General features: G+C 43.0%; 1 protein-coding gene and 1 long non-coding RNA gene across 3 annotated transcripts in view; one reads left to right on the top strand and one right to left on the bottom strand.

Annotated features, from left to right (window-relative positions):
- Positions 1-1316: 1316 nt before the first annotated feature.
- LOC122465975 lies at positions 1317-8591 on the bottom strand. The gene is made up of 3 exons (XR_006291138.1): positions 8491-8591; positions 4416-4674; positions 1317-1337 (listed from the first exon to the last, which is right to left on the bottom strand). It is a non-coding gene; the product is annotated as an uncharacterized LOC122465975 (long non-coding RNA).
- The window catches only part of LOC102946609 (regulator of G protein signaling 7 binding protein), an 80705-nt gene continuing 68960 nt past the window's right edge, over positions 4713-16457 (top strand). For both annotated transcript variants that reach the window (XM_007055356.4, XM_007055357.4), the window contains exons 1-2: positions 4713-9265; positions 12023-12189. In XM_007055356.4, the coding sequence (XP_007055418.2) occupies positions 9107-9265; positions 12023-12189 (326 nt within the window). In that variant the 5' untranslated portion in view covers positions 4713-9106. The remainder of the gene's footprint in view (positions 9266-12022; positions 12190-16457) is intronic.

Here is a 16457-nt window from a genome sequence, read left to right on the forward strand (position 1 = left end):
CATACTCTTCAGTTCTGTCCTGAGTCTTCCTGTAATTTTCCACCGTCCAAATATTTAAAACATGATTTCCCCTTCTGTGGTCTAATTAGCTGAGTCTTTAGATGGTTTCCAGTGGCCCACCAGGACCAAATCCTTTCCTGTTGGCCAAGGGATCACACAGCGCCCCTTTCCACAACTTGTGTTGTGCTTCTGCCTAATCCTTTAAATTGCCCCTCTGCTGGTTCCAGCCAGGCTGGCAACAAAGTCTTTCAAGACACAGAACTCAAAACAAAACCTTCATTACCATAGCCCTTTCTCCAGGGCATCTCTGCTAGGCTGCAGCCTTCCAGCCTTCCCTATGCTTGGAGGCCAGGTCACATCTCATCATATCACCTCAGTCCTTTCTCCACTAGACTGTCTCCTCTGGTGTCTTAGGGTCTCCTGCAGGAGCCTTTTTGCTCCCTAAAGCTCCTCAGGCTCAGAGCTCTGCTCCACCCTAAGTCTCTCCCAGGCCTTTCTTCCTTATCTATCCCAGAGGCCTGATTGGGTCACATGACCTTCATTTTCCCCATCTGTGTAGGAGAGTTGGCTGTGTCACAGGTGGGGCTCAGACCCATCTCTCCTTCAAGGACCAGCCACCCTGTGACAAGACTGTATTATATTACTATAAAACTGTCAGTTTGTTATAGGTTTTAATATGACTGTAGGTTTAATGTGATTTTTAGGATTTATGTGATATTGAGATTTTGCAACATTATTAAAAGCTTAGGACACAACTTCCTGACTCTTCATTCCTTTGCAAACTCCCACACAACAACCTATTGTACAACCAAACCAATCTGTTAACAACACCAACAGAACTAAGAGGGAAAAAAATGTTACAAAGCCATTACAGGCATGCCAGCTGCTTATTCACAAATAAGAATTAACAAGTGTGTAGCATGTGTGTAAAACACTGAAAACCAGTGCAGAACAGTGAAACTATATGAATTCCAAGCTTCTGTCTGTCTGTTTCAATGGTAGTGGAAGCCGATATCTGAAGTGCTCCTCCTGTTCTCCTTCCCCGGGCAGAACATGTTGCCCTGTACAATATGTGCAGGTTGTACTGGGGTGGAGTACACAGAGCACACCTGTCCACTCCAGTTCATGGAGATGTCCGTTGCCCAGCCAACCCCAGCACTTTCCAGTGCCTGCAGTACTTCATCACTCCACATTGCCAAATATCTCAACCCTGGCTCTCATCCATTTCTTCCACTGATGGATAGTCCTGACCATAGGAGTCCTGGATGCGGGGGGTAGGTCCATCTAAGATGGAAATGCCTCTAAGACAACGAAAGCACATATTTATTTTTTTTGTCCTGAGGAGAAAAAGGAAAAAAATTCCCCCACTTTACATTCTGTGTTAACACACGAACATAGTTTGCAATTTTTTATCTTTCTGGAATGCTTTCATTACTCCTTTGTGAATTGTTCTGTTCAGAGTCTCCTGCTAACACTGGCACTCCACAGACATACTGTGGTAAGAACTATATATTCATTTAATTTAAAAAAATTAACAATTTGGATCTAGCAGAGGGAGGGTGAAGAGAAGTCTTAACAAGGACAGCGTTACCATTATTTCAGGCGGGGAAAGCCCTAGAAGATGGGGAAAAGGAAGTAGTTTCCTAGGCCAATGGTGGAATTCCATCTATCCATGCAAAGGAGAATTTTTCTGGTGTCTGGTAACTGAACAGCACGTCAGCGAGTAGAGAAGATTAGTAAGTTATTAGGGTGGTGCTAGCAAGTTTGCCCTGCCCAGAAATCTGACCGAATAAATAGAGGCCCTGCTGCATGAAAAATGATCAAGCAGCACTTGCCAGGAGTGGATGACAATTAGGGTGAACATTAACAGGATGCTGAACTAGGATGCAGAAGCTTACTATCAGTGGGATGGATTCTGCCCTCCTTTGCCCTGCTCAAGCCCAGGCAGCATGTCGCTGACTGACAAAACAAGAAGGACAAGCACTGAGTCCCAAAACAAGAAGGAAGTAAGCTATGGAATGTTATGTCTTCTGCTCTCAACCACAGCTGAACCCACCCCATTCCATGCAATATTCTCCATAACAATTTTATTTGCCGTAACCTCGAAATCCCTCCCTCTTAAAACCAAAATTTTTCCCGTGGCAATAACTAAGATGGTGGGCGGCTGTGTGGATCTCATTCCTGGCCCTGCACTGCTCCCTTTCTGGGCTGCTCCCTGAGTCCATCCTCAAAGATCCTTGGAAAGTGGAATCAGAACATCTATTGGACAATCTGGCCAGTCCAAGGCTTCTAGCTTTACTGTTTGTTCCTGGGACTGGAACATTCACTGCTGTTCCCACTCCCTCTGCATGAAAACGCGACCACCCTCATTCAGTACTATGTCATGAAGGACAATGGGCTCTGTGCTTGGGACAGTGGCATTCACGCAGTTAAGCTCTTAATAGAAAGAGCATGTAGAGGGGGCATTGCAGGACCTGCCATTTTCATCCTGGGCCTTGGGGTACATGGTCTTCAGGTGCTTAATCCACTCCCTGCATTGCATAGAAGTCCATGATGTTTGATATGGTCTTTCAGAGGTGGATATTTCTGGAGCAAAAAGAAAAGGAGTACTTGTGGCACCTTAGAGACTAACCAATTTATTTGAGCATAAGCTTTCGTGAGCTACAGCTCACTTCAAAGCTTATGCTCAAATAAATTGGTTAGTCTCTAAGGTGCCACAAGTACTCCTTTTCTTTTTGCGAATACAGACTAACACGGCTGTCACTCTGAAACCTGTCATTTCTGGAGCACTTCCTGAAATCATGATCCTAGGTGTAATCACAGCAGAGGTTAACTAGAACTCTAGTATGTCCTTTCAGCCAACTACCTGCGTGCTGGATGGTGGGTATCTTCAGAACTACTTGGCAGAGCAGGACTGAGCTGTTCACAGACTGGAGCAGGCTCCATGAAAAATGAAAGGTTAGATGCCCAGCAAGAGTACATTAACTGGTAGGTAGCTTCCAGAGCACAGAAGGTGACTAGGAAGTGAATATATAGAAAGTCTTAAAATACTGGTACAGAGAATTGTGGGAATGGTACTAGTGGAGGACTATCTAAACTTGATCCCAGGTGCCCATGGCATGCCTTTATCCACTCACTTTGCAGTGTGAAGGTAACAGAGTGCAGTAGATATGTATTTAAGGGCTTTGAGTGTGGATGATGGGGGGTTGGGCAAAAATGCATGGCATGACATACAGCAAGCCTGCAGTGTAGACATACCCTTAGTCTTTCCCGCTCAAAGCCTCCCCCACTCACTTCCTTTCTCAGTCACTGTGGACAGCACCACTACTATCCTGCCTATCACTCAGATCTGCAATGTGGCAATCATCTTTGACTCAGACCCCTTTACAGGTCCTCACATCCAGGCAATGCCTAAGTCTTGCAGATTCTTTCTGCTTAACATATTTAAGATACAGCCTTTCATGTCCATCCATACAGCTAAAACTCTTGTCCAGAATTTCATTATGTAACATCTCAATTACTGCAACATCCTTCTCTCTTGACCTTGACAAATGCTATCTTGGCCAACTCGTATCCCTTCAGAATCCTGCTACAAAGCTCATTCTCTCAGCCCATTGCTTTGACCATGTCACCTTTTTCTTTAAATCCCACCACTGGTTCCTGCTTTTCTGTTGCATCAAGCATAGGCTACTTGTCTTCATTTTCACGGCCCTTCACAGCCTGTCCTTACCCACTTATCCTCTCCCATTCACTTTCAAAATGTTGACTCTCACTTCCAACCAACCTGTGATACCAACCTCCATTGCTCACTTGTTAAAGTTTCAAACAGGCACCTTTGTGCTTTCTCCCATGCTGCTCCTCACAGTTGGGAGGATCTCCCCATAAACATATTCAAAATTACATCATTAGCCTCCTTCAAATTCCTCCTTAAAACTCTCCTCTGATATGATGCCTCCAAAGAAACTGACAGTGGTTAGGTCACTGGTGCACTGACACTATTACCTATCATGCTGACCAATACTGCCTCATTGTTTCCTTGTACTCCCCGTTTATATCTATCTGTTGTCTCTTTTGTTATACCTAGATAGTAAGGTCTGTGAGGCAGGGACCATCTTTTTATTTTGTACAGTACCTAGCACAATGGAGTTTTGGTCCGTGACTGGGGCTCCAAAGCACTATGGTAATAATACAAATAATAAACTAGGAGGCTGACACTTTGTAACTTCTGTAGTTTGAGCTCATTGTACACACCAGGGCCTTCTTGCATTCTTTCATCTATTTCAGGACTCCATATAATACCCTGAATATATCTCTCTTAATGGGGTTCTGTACACCTCTCATTTTCTCCTCTTCCCATAACAGGGAAACATTTGTTTCTGTACAATTTCAGGAAAAACATGTTGCTGCAAATATACCTGTCTTTACTCAGGAGATGATTTTGTTTCCTTTTGGTAGGAATTTCAAGTAGAGCCTCATTTTCTTTTATTCAGAGGCAGTCTTTGATAGTGTGTTTTGGAATTCTTCCCCAAAGATTTTGAGAATCAAGAAGCTGTACAGAACTGCCTGTTTTTTCTTCATTTCAGAATGACTTCTTCTCAGTCTTTCCTGCTTCTCCTAAGTAACCTTACTGATGTCATGAAATCCTTAACTTTCCATGATGATCTCAAAAGTCTGCTGCAAGAGTAAACCAAGAAAAAATGACAATTGCAAAATCAGCATTTTTATACATAGCCAGAAAACAGCACAATTCATATACATTCTACAATGGGGACACTTTGAAAATATAAGCCATCAGGTACGAATGCCTCATAGATTGTGGGGAGATGAAGGTTGTGCCAAATGTAAGTTAAAATGTAAAGTCTCGTTTGATTTTTACCTCCATTTCATATGGTGAAAATTTCCATGAGTGAAATTGTGAGCCTACTGAAGTCATTGACTTTAATGGGGCCAGGATTTCACCCTATATACGAAATATACAATAAAAAAAATGCACTCTTTTTTGGATTTCCTGTTATCATCATTATTTTATTATGTGTTATGGCAGCTTCTAGACACTCCAAACAGGACTAGTGTACTTTGTGCTAGGTGATGTATGAACTAAGAGTAAAAGACAGTCTCTGTCTCAAAAAGTTAAAATAGTACTTAAAACAAGATGCCAATTATTGGGTACAACAAAAAATAGGAAGAAACAATACAGGGAGAATGCGAGAAACAGTAATAAGAACATGTTTGCATAGGCCAAATACATGCATACCTCAATGGTTTTAAACTGGTAAATATTTTTTTAAAATTATGACAAATAAGATAAATATCAGAATCCCTGGCCATTTATCTAGCCACTATCTAGAATGTCATTTTGCATAAATTCAGTGGTTCAAATTAATCCTCGATGTAGTCCCAATGACATCAGTGGGTTTACACTAGGGGTTCATTTGGTCCAGTAAGTAAAACTCATTAATTTCTAATAGTTAATTTATTTACACTGGATATACCAGCTCTTCAGACACACAACTCCAATAGCTGAAACTAAGTTCCTTAGAAAAGATAAGTACTTTTTTTTCTGCAAGGACAGTGTAGGATGGTGTACCCATTGGTGAGTGAAAAATTAGTCATCTGTGCTTTGCCGGTGATACTGATCCGATTGAACATTGCAAGAAGGGCAAAGATTGCTAGGAAGCAGAGAAGTTAGGTCCAAAGATAATGGTGACATCTTAGCCTGTTTGAAAAAATGAAGATATTCCTACCCAAATCTGAGGAGGCATTGGAGTGCACTGAGCCCTTCAAATTGCCGGATAGCATGACTACAAGGGATGCTAAACATCACTTAGAGATCTGAAATAGAACTGGATTTGCAAATGCTGTTCTAGCAACACTGAGCCACATTTGAATTAGTAAAGGTATTACTATGACATGTAAAATGAAATTACGGCAGTCTCTTGCTATATGCATGTGAGACGTGGATGCAGAGGAAATAAGACATTAAGAGGCTTTCTGCCTTCGAATTGAAATGCCACAGGCAATTGCTGTGCTTTTGCTATACCTTGCATGCAAAAAATGAAGCGGTAACTACACAAATTTACAACATAACCAAGTTGATACCTGATATCATCGAGATGACAAGAGGAAGAAAACTTGAGCTCGTGGGACAAGTGAGTCAGATGAGCAGAGGAAGATTGACAAAGCAAGTTTTGCAGGGTCTGGTGCTGGGGCATGGGTGATTAGATGATGGGGCTGACTGGACAGGATGTGGTATGCTGCACTTCTCAAAGCTGCATGAAGACTGTAAATTGTGTAGGAAGGCTGCTGGCCAGTGACTCCCAGGTGGTGTGTTTACTGTTCATTGTGATGTGACTAAATGGTGCTTTGTATTATGAAAGTATAATAAACAAATAAACAATGACAGTGTGAGGAAAAATTGCCTTCATATCTTTGTTGTCTAGAGAAGAAGTGTAGTCCCCTGGCTAAAGGCACAGAAGCCTGGACATTTATGTTCTTTCTGGCTCTGCCCAATGAATCAATGTGTGATCTTGAGCGAATCACTCACGTCTTTCCAGGCTTCACTCTTCCCATCTGTAAAATGGTGATAAGGATACTTGCCCACTTCTTCCTTAAAGCACTGAGATATACCGATGAAAAGCACTAAGTAAGTACCAAGTATTATTACTACTACTACTACACAGGGGTTGAGCTATGGTACTTAAACTCCTTTGAAACATAAATTCATAGGCCTGCAACACTGACTCAGCCCTGTAGCCTCAGCAGTAGTATATTATGCAGTTTATTGTGAAAAGGAAAATGGGCTGTCTTTCAAATGGCACTTATAAATAGAGATCCTCTCTGCTCTGTCTGGCTGTTGAATGGCACTTCTTGTAAAAAATAAATAAATTAAATAAAGGTAAGGTTTTGGCCCAGTGTCCTTGGCCTGTGGTTCGCTGCTGCCCTCCATCTTAGACTGTATCTACTTTAGAGTTTTTTTTTCCCCCTACAATTTTTCCACCATGGCTGCAACCAGGGCAAGTCCACTAGTGATAGTAACATTGGTAGTGTGCCAAAATAGACCAGCCACCAGCATTATAATCACAATGTCGTTAAACACTGCTCAGAGCAGTGGTTACAACAGTGGGGGCCACTGATAACCAGTCTATCCTAACACTTCCACTGTTGCTCTCCCTGGCAGGAGCACTGGAGGGAAGTTTTAAGAAAACAATTTGAATGTAGACAAGCCTATAAAGGTGTCTGCATTCCATTCTGTGTATCCTGCAAACAGGTCTGCAGTCTTGTCCCTTAGACTAGTGCTTGAATCTCCACTTGCATCTTCAGAGGCAGGATTGGGCTCCGAGTTTGTAACGTGCATCTTTGTTGGTCTTAAAGATGTAAAATATCCCACATTGTACAATGAAAAATTCTACTTTTCATACTGTAGAGAAAGTTATCGTGCAATACCTCAAGTGAGGCAAATTCAGAAGTGACCATTACTGCATTACTACTAACAGGGATGGCGTGGCACAGGTTTGTAGTCAGGCCTGGCACCTGAGGTATTGGTTTAGAGCAGTAGCCTGCATCGGGGTGGCTGGCTGATTAGTTTTGGAGGAATGTGGCTGATGATTTGAGCCAATCTTACCACAGCATAGCAGCCTTCTCCTTCTGAGAAGGAAAGTGCATTCGCTCCCTGGGGTGTTTCATGCTTCACCCCATTGTGCAGGAATATTATGGGATTCAAGGAGTAGAGAGGAAATGAGAAGCAATGTTTATATAATGCTTTCTACCCTCCAGGAAGAAGGTCTGTTGTGACTGTTGTTTGACGGTTGATCTTTTCTATACTGAATCTTTGTGTTGTGCACTGCAGAATCTCCCCTCCCTAACCTCAGCTAAGAGCATTTTCTCTAATGTGCAAAATTCCATAACAAGAATATTTGTTTTTGTATTCCAGGGGCCCATTTTTGATCAAGGAACCAATGACTGTTTAAAAAGACAAGCCTTTCCTCTAAATAAGTGACGAGATTGTTGATTAGCCCAGGAGCTTTGCAAAAAATCAGATGTGGCAGTGTGCTAATTATGGTAAAGGACAGTTTTTATAGTACTGTCACTGCCATCGGTTAGATCCAACTGATTGTACTTACACAAAAAGTTATCCCTTTCCCTTTGATATAACTGTAGTAAGATTGCTCACGGTGCAAATCGCTCAGCGTTGGTAAGCTGTGACTCTTACAAGCTTAGGGGAGTAGCTATTAGAGCTCTCAAATTTTTGCCGCTGACCTGGACACCTACACAATCCATGTCATAAACACTTGGCTTGAAATAGGGGCAGGGGGTAAGGGGTTTCACTCTGACACGTCTGCTCTCTAATACTAGAGCCGATGAAGTAATACGGCATTGCAAGCGATGCTCTTGGCGGATGGGATTGGGTTAATGTATATATACACTGTAGGGGGAGTTGCACGCATGGATCGCATTAGTATTCCCGCCCTATCAATGTGCCATGTTGCTCACCACGTCAGTCTGCCCGATTCCCTACGTCTAACCAGTCCCACCAAAGGGTTCAGATGGGATCTTCAGCCAGGCGAGCCCTTGGAGACCGGAGCCAGGCGAACGCTTAGAGGGCGCCGGTCCGCACACACGCGGCCCTTCTCTCCCGCAGGGCCGGGGCGGGGGGATGAAGAAGCTGGCGCCGCTCTGGGAAGACACCAGGAGAGGCCGCCCCGGCAGCAGCCGCGCGGGTTTGGAAGGCTGAATTCCCTCCTGAATGGCAGCTGCCAGCTGCCAGCCCCGGCTGCATCTGCCCGACCTGCAAATCGATGCCGACGGGAGGAGGGCTCAGCGCGCCAGCACGGGGCTGACATGCTGCTGAGCCGGAGAAGTTGACGAGCCCGCTCCCCTTCCTGGCTGGAGTGGGAAGGATGCTGCCGGGCCCCGCGCTCCTGCACGCTGAAGGTGACCAGCCGCCGCTGCCGCATTTCAGTCTGTGACGGGAGAAGTGTGGGGAGAGGAAAGTGACTCTGGATCCCTCCTCGGACTCATCGTCGCCGAGCCGCTGCCGGTGGGGGGAGAAATTTGCCCGCTCCTGCTGGGATCAGTGCAGCTGCTTTTGCTTGGTGGATGCGTGTGCATGAGTTCTGCACCGAATGGGCGCAAGAAGCGCCCCAGGACCGCCGGCTCTATCTTCCAGATCAGCAAACCCCCCCTGCCCGGCGGGGACGGGGAACGCCGGGGCAGCGGCTCTGAGAGCTCCTACAAAACCCAGAGAGCCCTGGAGGACTGCAAGATGGTGGGTAAAACAAAGGGCTGCTTTTTTTTTTTTTTCCTTTCCCCCAATGTATTTTCGTAGTTTGCGGTCGTGCCACGCCCCCCCTCCAGCTTGTCTATTCCGATCACTTGCAGCTGCACTATTTTTAAAACTGCAGCCCCGGGTTAAGTGGACACCCTTTCGCCCGAGCCGTAATGGCCAAAGACAGACCATGTGCCGCGAGAGGGGGAGAACTGATGGACCCTGCAGATTTTTGACCCTCAACCCCCAAAATTGTATTAGCAAACTAGGAAACAAGGGTAGCAGCGGCTAGAGCACCAAAATAATCCAGATCCACTGCATCCCATTGCAACAGTGCTGCAAAAACCCGGCTCCGGCACTCCCCGACCCCCCCCCCCCCGCCTCCTCTCTCTCTCTCTCTCTCTCTCTCTCTCTCTCCAGCCCAATTTTGGCCCCAACCCGCCCAAATTCTAATGTCTTGCCTAGAAAGATCACAAGTGTAGCTACTCCAACTGCACTAATTAAATCTGTATCCTGATTCATCTCAGCCTAGCAATGCTGCAAAAATCACGATCTGGCACCTAGATTCTGCTGAAATCTGCCAATTTTGGCCCCAACCCTTTAAAATCCACCACTTAAATAGATAACAAGTAGAGGTGCTTTTAGTATGCCAAAAATATCTGGACTTCCATACACCTTAGCAGAGCAAAATACTAGATTAAGCACCAGGATCTTACTGGATCCATCCAATTTTTTGGCCCCTCAAATGTAACGGCACAAAATTTCTTCACTAAGGTAGTCACTCTTAGTATGCCCTAAATATTTGGACCCCAGCAAAACAGCAGCACAAAATCCTGTCCCTGGCACCTGAATCCAGCTGGACCTCAGCAATACAGGGCCCCAACTCTGCAAATTAGAGACTAACTAGAAAACAGGTGGAGCTGATGCTATTTTTCATTAAAAATCTGAACCCTGAATCTCAGCCCTCTATCACTGGAACATGCACTGGGGTATCTGGATCCTGCCAGATCCTGCCAATTTTTGGCCCTAATACTCCAAATTCAAGTGTCTAAGTAGAGGGGGAAATGTAGCAGCTCCGAGTGCACCAAAAAAGTCCAGACCCTATTGCAAGCTGTCACGGCAGCGCTATAAATACATATATCTAGCAATGTTTTTTTCATTCTAATCCCCCAAATTTGAATATCTTAACAGAGAAGAAGTGGAATTGGAGAAGCTGCACTATTTAGCTGGTAGAATGTTTAGATTTGAGATTAAAAAAACAAAAGTTTGGGACCAAAAATTGCTGAGACCCAGCAGGATCCAGGTGCTGAATCCAGCTTTTTGTGCTATTGCTGTTCCCAGACGCACAAGGATCCGGATTTTTTGGTGGCATAGTAGCAGCTACCATTGCATTCTATTTAGGCAGTGGCTTTGGGGTGATAACTGCCAACATTTGGCCGTCTTCACCAGAATCCAGGTGTCAGATTTTGATGGAACTTTGTACCACAATGGATTGAGGTCCAGATTTGTTTTATTATTAATTTATTATTATTATTATTTTATTTTGTGCACTAGCATCTACACTTGTTCTCCTCTTAGGCCATGGAACTTGGGGACTTGAGGCCAAATTTAGCAGGATCCACGTGCTGCATCTGTTTTTTAGCAGATGTATGAGGATGTATGAGGATCTGGATTGTTTTGGTGCACTAGAAGCAGCTAAACCGGTTCTCTTATTCATGCTAGGGAATTTGGGGACAAAATTGGCAGGATCCAGGTACGGGAGACGGGTTTTTACAGCACCCTTGCACAGGGATGCATTGGGCCCAGCCCAGAATTTCTTGGTGCAATATGAGCAGCTACCCTTGCTCTCTATTTAGGCATTAGAATTTGTGGGTTGTCTCAAAAATTTGGCTAGATCTGGTAGGATCCAGGTAAATCCAGATTTTTACGTCCTTCTTCCCCACTACAAGTGGCCTTTATTCATGCTTTTATCTCTTGCAGATCATGACTGCATTCAAAGTCAACATATATTTTGTTTCTTTAAAATAAAAAGAACGCACATTGTAGATTAATGGAACAAAATAATAATTTTTCCAATGCTGTGAATGTAAAGATTTATCCAATAGTGTCCAAATGTGTCTGCTAGTGTGATGCCGGGTTGGAGTATTTCTGTGGCAAGGCTGAGAGGTTTATCTATTTCTTTGTCTGTTTATTTCACACTGGCCAAAGTGCTTTCTGGAATACTAAGTGGAAAGTGCCTTTCTAGTACATCTTATCAGCCAACAACTTCAGATCAATTTCAAGTCTGAAATCTGGGTTAGAGGTCAGTGACAGGAAGGAAATCATTACAAAATAAATTAGCAGAGACTTCAGTGCATAAATGAATGGTACTTTCCACTCCATAAATGTGTTGCTAATCAGAAACAAGAGGGAGTGATGGGAATCATCTCTGGAGACATTTTTGTCTTTCATTATGATAAAAAATAATCTCTTGCTATCAGGAGAAAAAAAGCCGTTATTTATGTCTGCATAATATTTAAGATTAACTACCCGAACACGTTCAGAGGTTTAGTTGGAATATTACTTTCCTGCAAAAGAACATGTACACATAAGGTAGCTCACATGAAGGCCCTACCCATTTACTAAATGTTAAGGACTTGATCCCACTCTCTGTGAAGTCAATAGGAGCAGGCCTTGAAATAGGAACGTTTTTATAAATGCCCCATTGTTTTATCAATTAGTTAAATGTTTCATGTAAGTAAACAATCTGTTTTTCAGCTTGTTCAGGAGTTCAATACCCTGGTGGCTCTATACCGGGAGTTAGTCATTTCCATTGGGGACGTCTCCGTCAGTTGTCCGTCTCTAAATGCTGAAATGCAAAAGACTAGAACCAAAGGATGTGAGATGGCCTATCAGGCGCACCAAAAACTAGCAGCAATCTCTGGGTAAGAGTCTTCTTAGATTTCTTCCATTCAAGCAAGTACCTTCATAATATTCAAGTTTCTGGTTGCTAAACAATATTTCAATGGAGCTTTGGGCAAAGGCACCAAACTGTTATACTACAGTCTATGCAGACTCCATTGTTAGGATTTAAATTAAGAGATGTATGGTCTTGGAGTTTACGGAATGTACAAATCCTTATCACAGCATCATTATGGGCCAAATCATGCTGCTGATAGGAATTTAGCACTGATGATAGTATCCTATTCATTTCATTGAGACTTTTCTGTAAAGTGAGAAGGGTTTGACACAACACAAAATGATCAAAAGAATATAATCCGTGGTTGAGCTTCCAGGGTGAAATTCCATGGACCTGATCCTGCAGTCCTAACACAGTGGGAGTGTTACATGACTAAAGACTGCGGGAATGGGCCTTAATATGGTTTTATAAATAGCTAAATAGCCTGTGCAGGGAGAGAAATCACCAATTAAGCTACTCAGAAGTATTAAAATGGCACACCACTCAGAACTCATATAAGGGGAATTCTTACATTTCTTAAAACACTTTTTTTTTGCCCTGCTAAAATTTATCTCATTTTGGAGGCTAAGGTAACAGACTATGGGCAAAATTTTCAAGAGACCAGCATCCCTTTTGCAGCTGCAATTTACATTTGTAAAATTTATACCTGCAACTGAACTTGGGGTGCAGGTATTTAGAGGTGCTAATACTCTGCTTTACACCTACAGTTGATTTTGCATGTACAAAATAAAGAGACTGAACTTCTGCCCTTATGGCTATCTACCCCTAGATCAGCAGTTCCCCAAAGTTTATCCTAGCATGGATCACATCTTAAAGGAAATATTGTCTTGTGGACCATCTCCTGTCTCATTTGCTACTGTGTGACATCCCTGTGGGAACTACAGCTGTTGCTTACATCAAAAAGACATAGAGGGGAAATATTTGTATTTTCAGTTCTCTTTAATGTAATGAGAATTTTGTCCTTTTTGAAAAAAAAGTTAATCACAACATCTCTTCATTTAGTCTTCCCTTCACATCTGTTCTGTTTCTCTCAGCTGACAACAAGGATGAGAAAAACCAAGCTCTCTACGGACCACCAGCAAGTGCTCCTCAGAACATAAGTGGTCCACAGACCACAATTTTAGGAGCTATTGCCTTAGAGATTTTAAGTTTGGATCCTGCAAGTTGCCTAGTGCCTCCTGTGATTTAAAGGACCGCCTTGTTGTCCACCAACTTCAATGGGACTTGAACTAACTCAGCATCTTGCAGGATCAAGCCCTTGAAATGGGACATACTTTAAAATACATAGAACTTAAACATAAATCATTTCCGTAATTTACATCTGTATTCACCTGTCACATATGCCTATATTAAATCATCTTTCTTATGTTTGCTAACTCTCATCTATTTGTATTGATATGAGGGCTACAGCCTCCCAGACCATCTTTCCCTATTTGAGTCTGCAGTAAAGCCATATTACTAAATTTGTGACATCACATCCTTGTCATGGTAACAGAATGTGTCATCACAAACTCAGGATTATGGCTCATTACAGGATAAACGAAGAGAAAAAGTTGCTCTCTCCAATAAGGGTAAAATTCTCCCCCCCCACACACACACACCTTCATAAAGCCTGAGTATTTGGGTTCTGTGGAGGTGAAATCCACTTGCCAATTAGTGGTTGCTGCATAGCACTCCTGCTTCTGCTGTTTCAGTCTATAAACTGTAGTAGCTGCCCCAAGTACGTCAACATCAGCCGTGCAGGGTGTTAGGGCCACTGCATCAACATAAATGTATATCTCCCTTAGCTCGCCATAGCCTTCTGTGCCTGCCTGTGAAGATCCAACATGGAGATGCTTTCTGTGACACACACATGATGCATGGAGATTCCTGTGTGGCTGCTCTGCCCATGATTTCCCCAAGCTAGCCCCTATTGGGCTTAAGTGAGATGGAGAGCCTTTTATTGGCCTTCCATACCACTGGTGAATCTCACTCCAAAACCAAAACAGAAAAGACACGGTGCTTTTGGTATAATTTTCTTCTTTTTTCAGATTTGATTTTGTGCAAAATTCTCTTTTAAATAGACACTGTTCACTCCAATTTTTTTCCCAAGCAAAAGACAAACTCTTACAAAACCTAGGTCTGACCGCACTAAAAATTCAACCCCCCCAAAATAGCTACTATTTTAAAAATTCATTCCATTTAGGTGTAATAACAAAGGTAAGGAAATATGCTTGTTTCAAAAGATATGATTTTAACATGTGCATGTCTCAGATAGAAATCTGATGCAGTCACAGAGATGTCCTGCAAGTGCTATGAAATTGACATTGTAACTCATCTAAGACTGTATTAAACAACTGTAAATAATGTGATATCCATAACAACTGGTAAGTATTAAAAACCCAACAGTTCACTGTACATTGCTTATTTTGTCCAGTAGGCATTTCACAAGATGCGCTTCGCATGCTTAACCTCCTTCACCTGAATAATGAGAGCAACAGGGAGAGCCAAATTAACTTGTTTTATGCAGTGTTTGAGGACTGGATTAAGAGGGCCAGGTCAGGGAAGGGTGGAGATGGGGATACAATGAGGATTCAGAGTGGGAAAGAAATAGAGATGGCAACAGACATGGCGTATTGGTCCCTAATTCTGTAAGAAGAATGACGTATTGAACATGGGTTGGGGTCTGGACTGAGATAGGAGAAGACAGACTGGAGGAGAAAACACATTAGGGATGGTAACAGAATAGAAAGGAAAGAAGCGGGAGTAGAGATTTTTGAGGACTAGAATGCACTGGTCAGGAGGCAGCAGCACAAGGAGAGGCAGGATTGGGATGAAACATGGGAGGATAAAAAGTTAGAGCAGGAAATAAATGGACAGGAATGAGTGGGGAACAGGAAGAGATGGCATCCGTTGTGGAGGGGGGGAAAAGGGGCACCTGAGGAGGAGGGCAGTTAGCAAAGGAAAGGGAGGGACAGGTGTCTTCTGTAGCCTTTAAAAGTAAATGAGCGAGTGAGAGAGAGACATAAGAAGAAAGACATAAAACAAGACAGCAGGAAAAGTGCTGCTTTGACACTGAGTTTGTTGTGGGGACACAGCCCCCACATTGATTTTAATACCAAGAAAAATGTCTAACATTGCCTCTTTGGCAGTTAGTGCCACTTAAAATATATTGTAGTTAAAGGAATAAGAAACAGCTGAAAATATTAAGTAGCCATAAACATGTTTAATCAAAAATGCATGTTCTGTTCATACACTGAATATCACGGGAGTCTCTGTGTACTACACGTATAGTTCCCGAAAATTCTGATACAGCATCCAGAGTTACAGTAGTCAGCTGGGCAAAGCCACCTTCCCAACTCTCTCGCCTTCTCTTATGGACCTGGTGTAGGGGTTCACACGAGAGAGGGTGGAGACTGGTCAGGTCAGGGGTGAGGAGCGAGCAGACAAAAGCAGAGCCAGAGCTAGTGTAGAGCCAGAGATGGATTATGGGAATTCTCCATTTTTCTGGATGGAGCCCTCTGGGCTATCACATGGAGGCACAGCACCACAGCATAAAGATGTGGGAGGAAGTCCACAGTAGGCTCCTCAGGAACACGGCTGCAGTGTCCCCAGCCTGCAGGTGTTCCTTTGAGAGGGGATAATGCAGTCCTGGCCCGATATTAATTTGGCCGCTCCTGGAATGTTCCATACTCAGAAAATGCTTCAGATAAAATAATGCTCTTTACACTACGAAATCTTTAAAAACCTTACAGGGCAGTACAAAGAAATTCAATTTAGTTTCTTGTGAAAAAGCGCTCAAACTCCATCGTAATGGTGTAAAAAGAGCCTAAACGCAATTACACCCTTATATTAAGTTGCTTGCTTATATATTTTTGTTGTTGAAACATGTTTCTCTGAAGTTCCCATAAATAAGCAGGTAGTGTATGAAGTAATATATTGATGTTGCCTCACACCAACATTATTATGACTTTTGGGGAATAACAAATATAAATTAAAACATTTTGAAGTAGAAACATTCCAACTTTATATCTTCATTTTGCAGCAATGGATATGCAAGGAAATCCTTTCTGATAGTGCTCATGCCTTACCACTTGAGCTCAAATCCTGCTCACCTTACTCCCACAAGAATCCCATTAACTTTAAAGAGACTATTTTCAAGAATAAGATGAATAGGATTTGGCTCTTGAGCTGAATTATTGCAGGTTATTATGGTATCAGAACCTAGAAACCTCAATAGAATTCTACTTCATA

The sequence above is a fragment of the Chelonia mydas genome, chromosome 5 (assembly GCF_015237465.2).
Source record: "Chelonia mydas isolate rCheMyd1 chromosome 5, rCheMyd1.pri.v2, whole genome shotgun sequence".
NCBI lineage: Eukaryota > Metazoa > Chordata > Testudines > Cheloniidae > Chelonia > Chelonia mydas.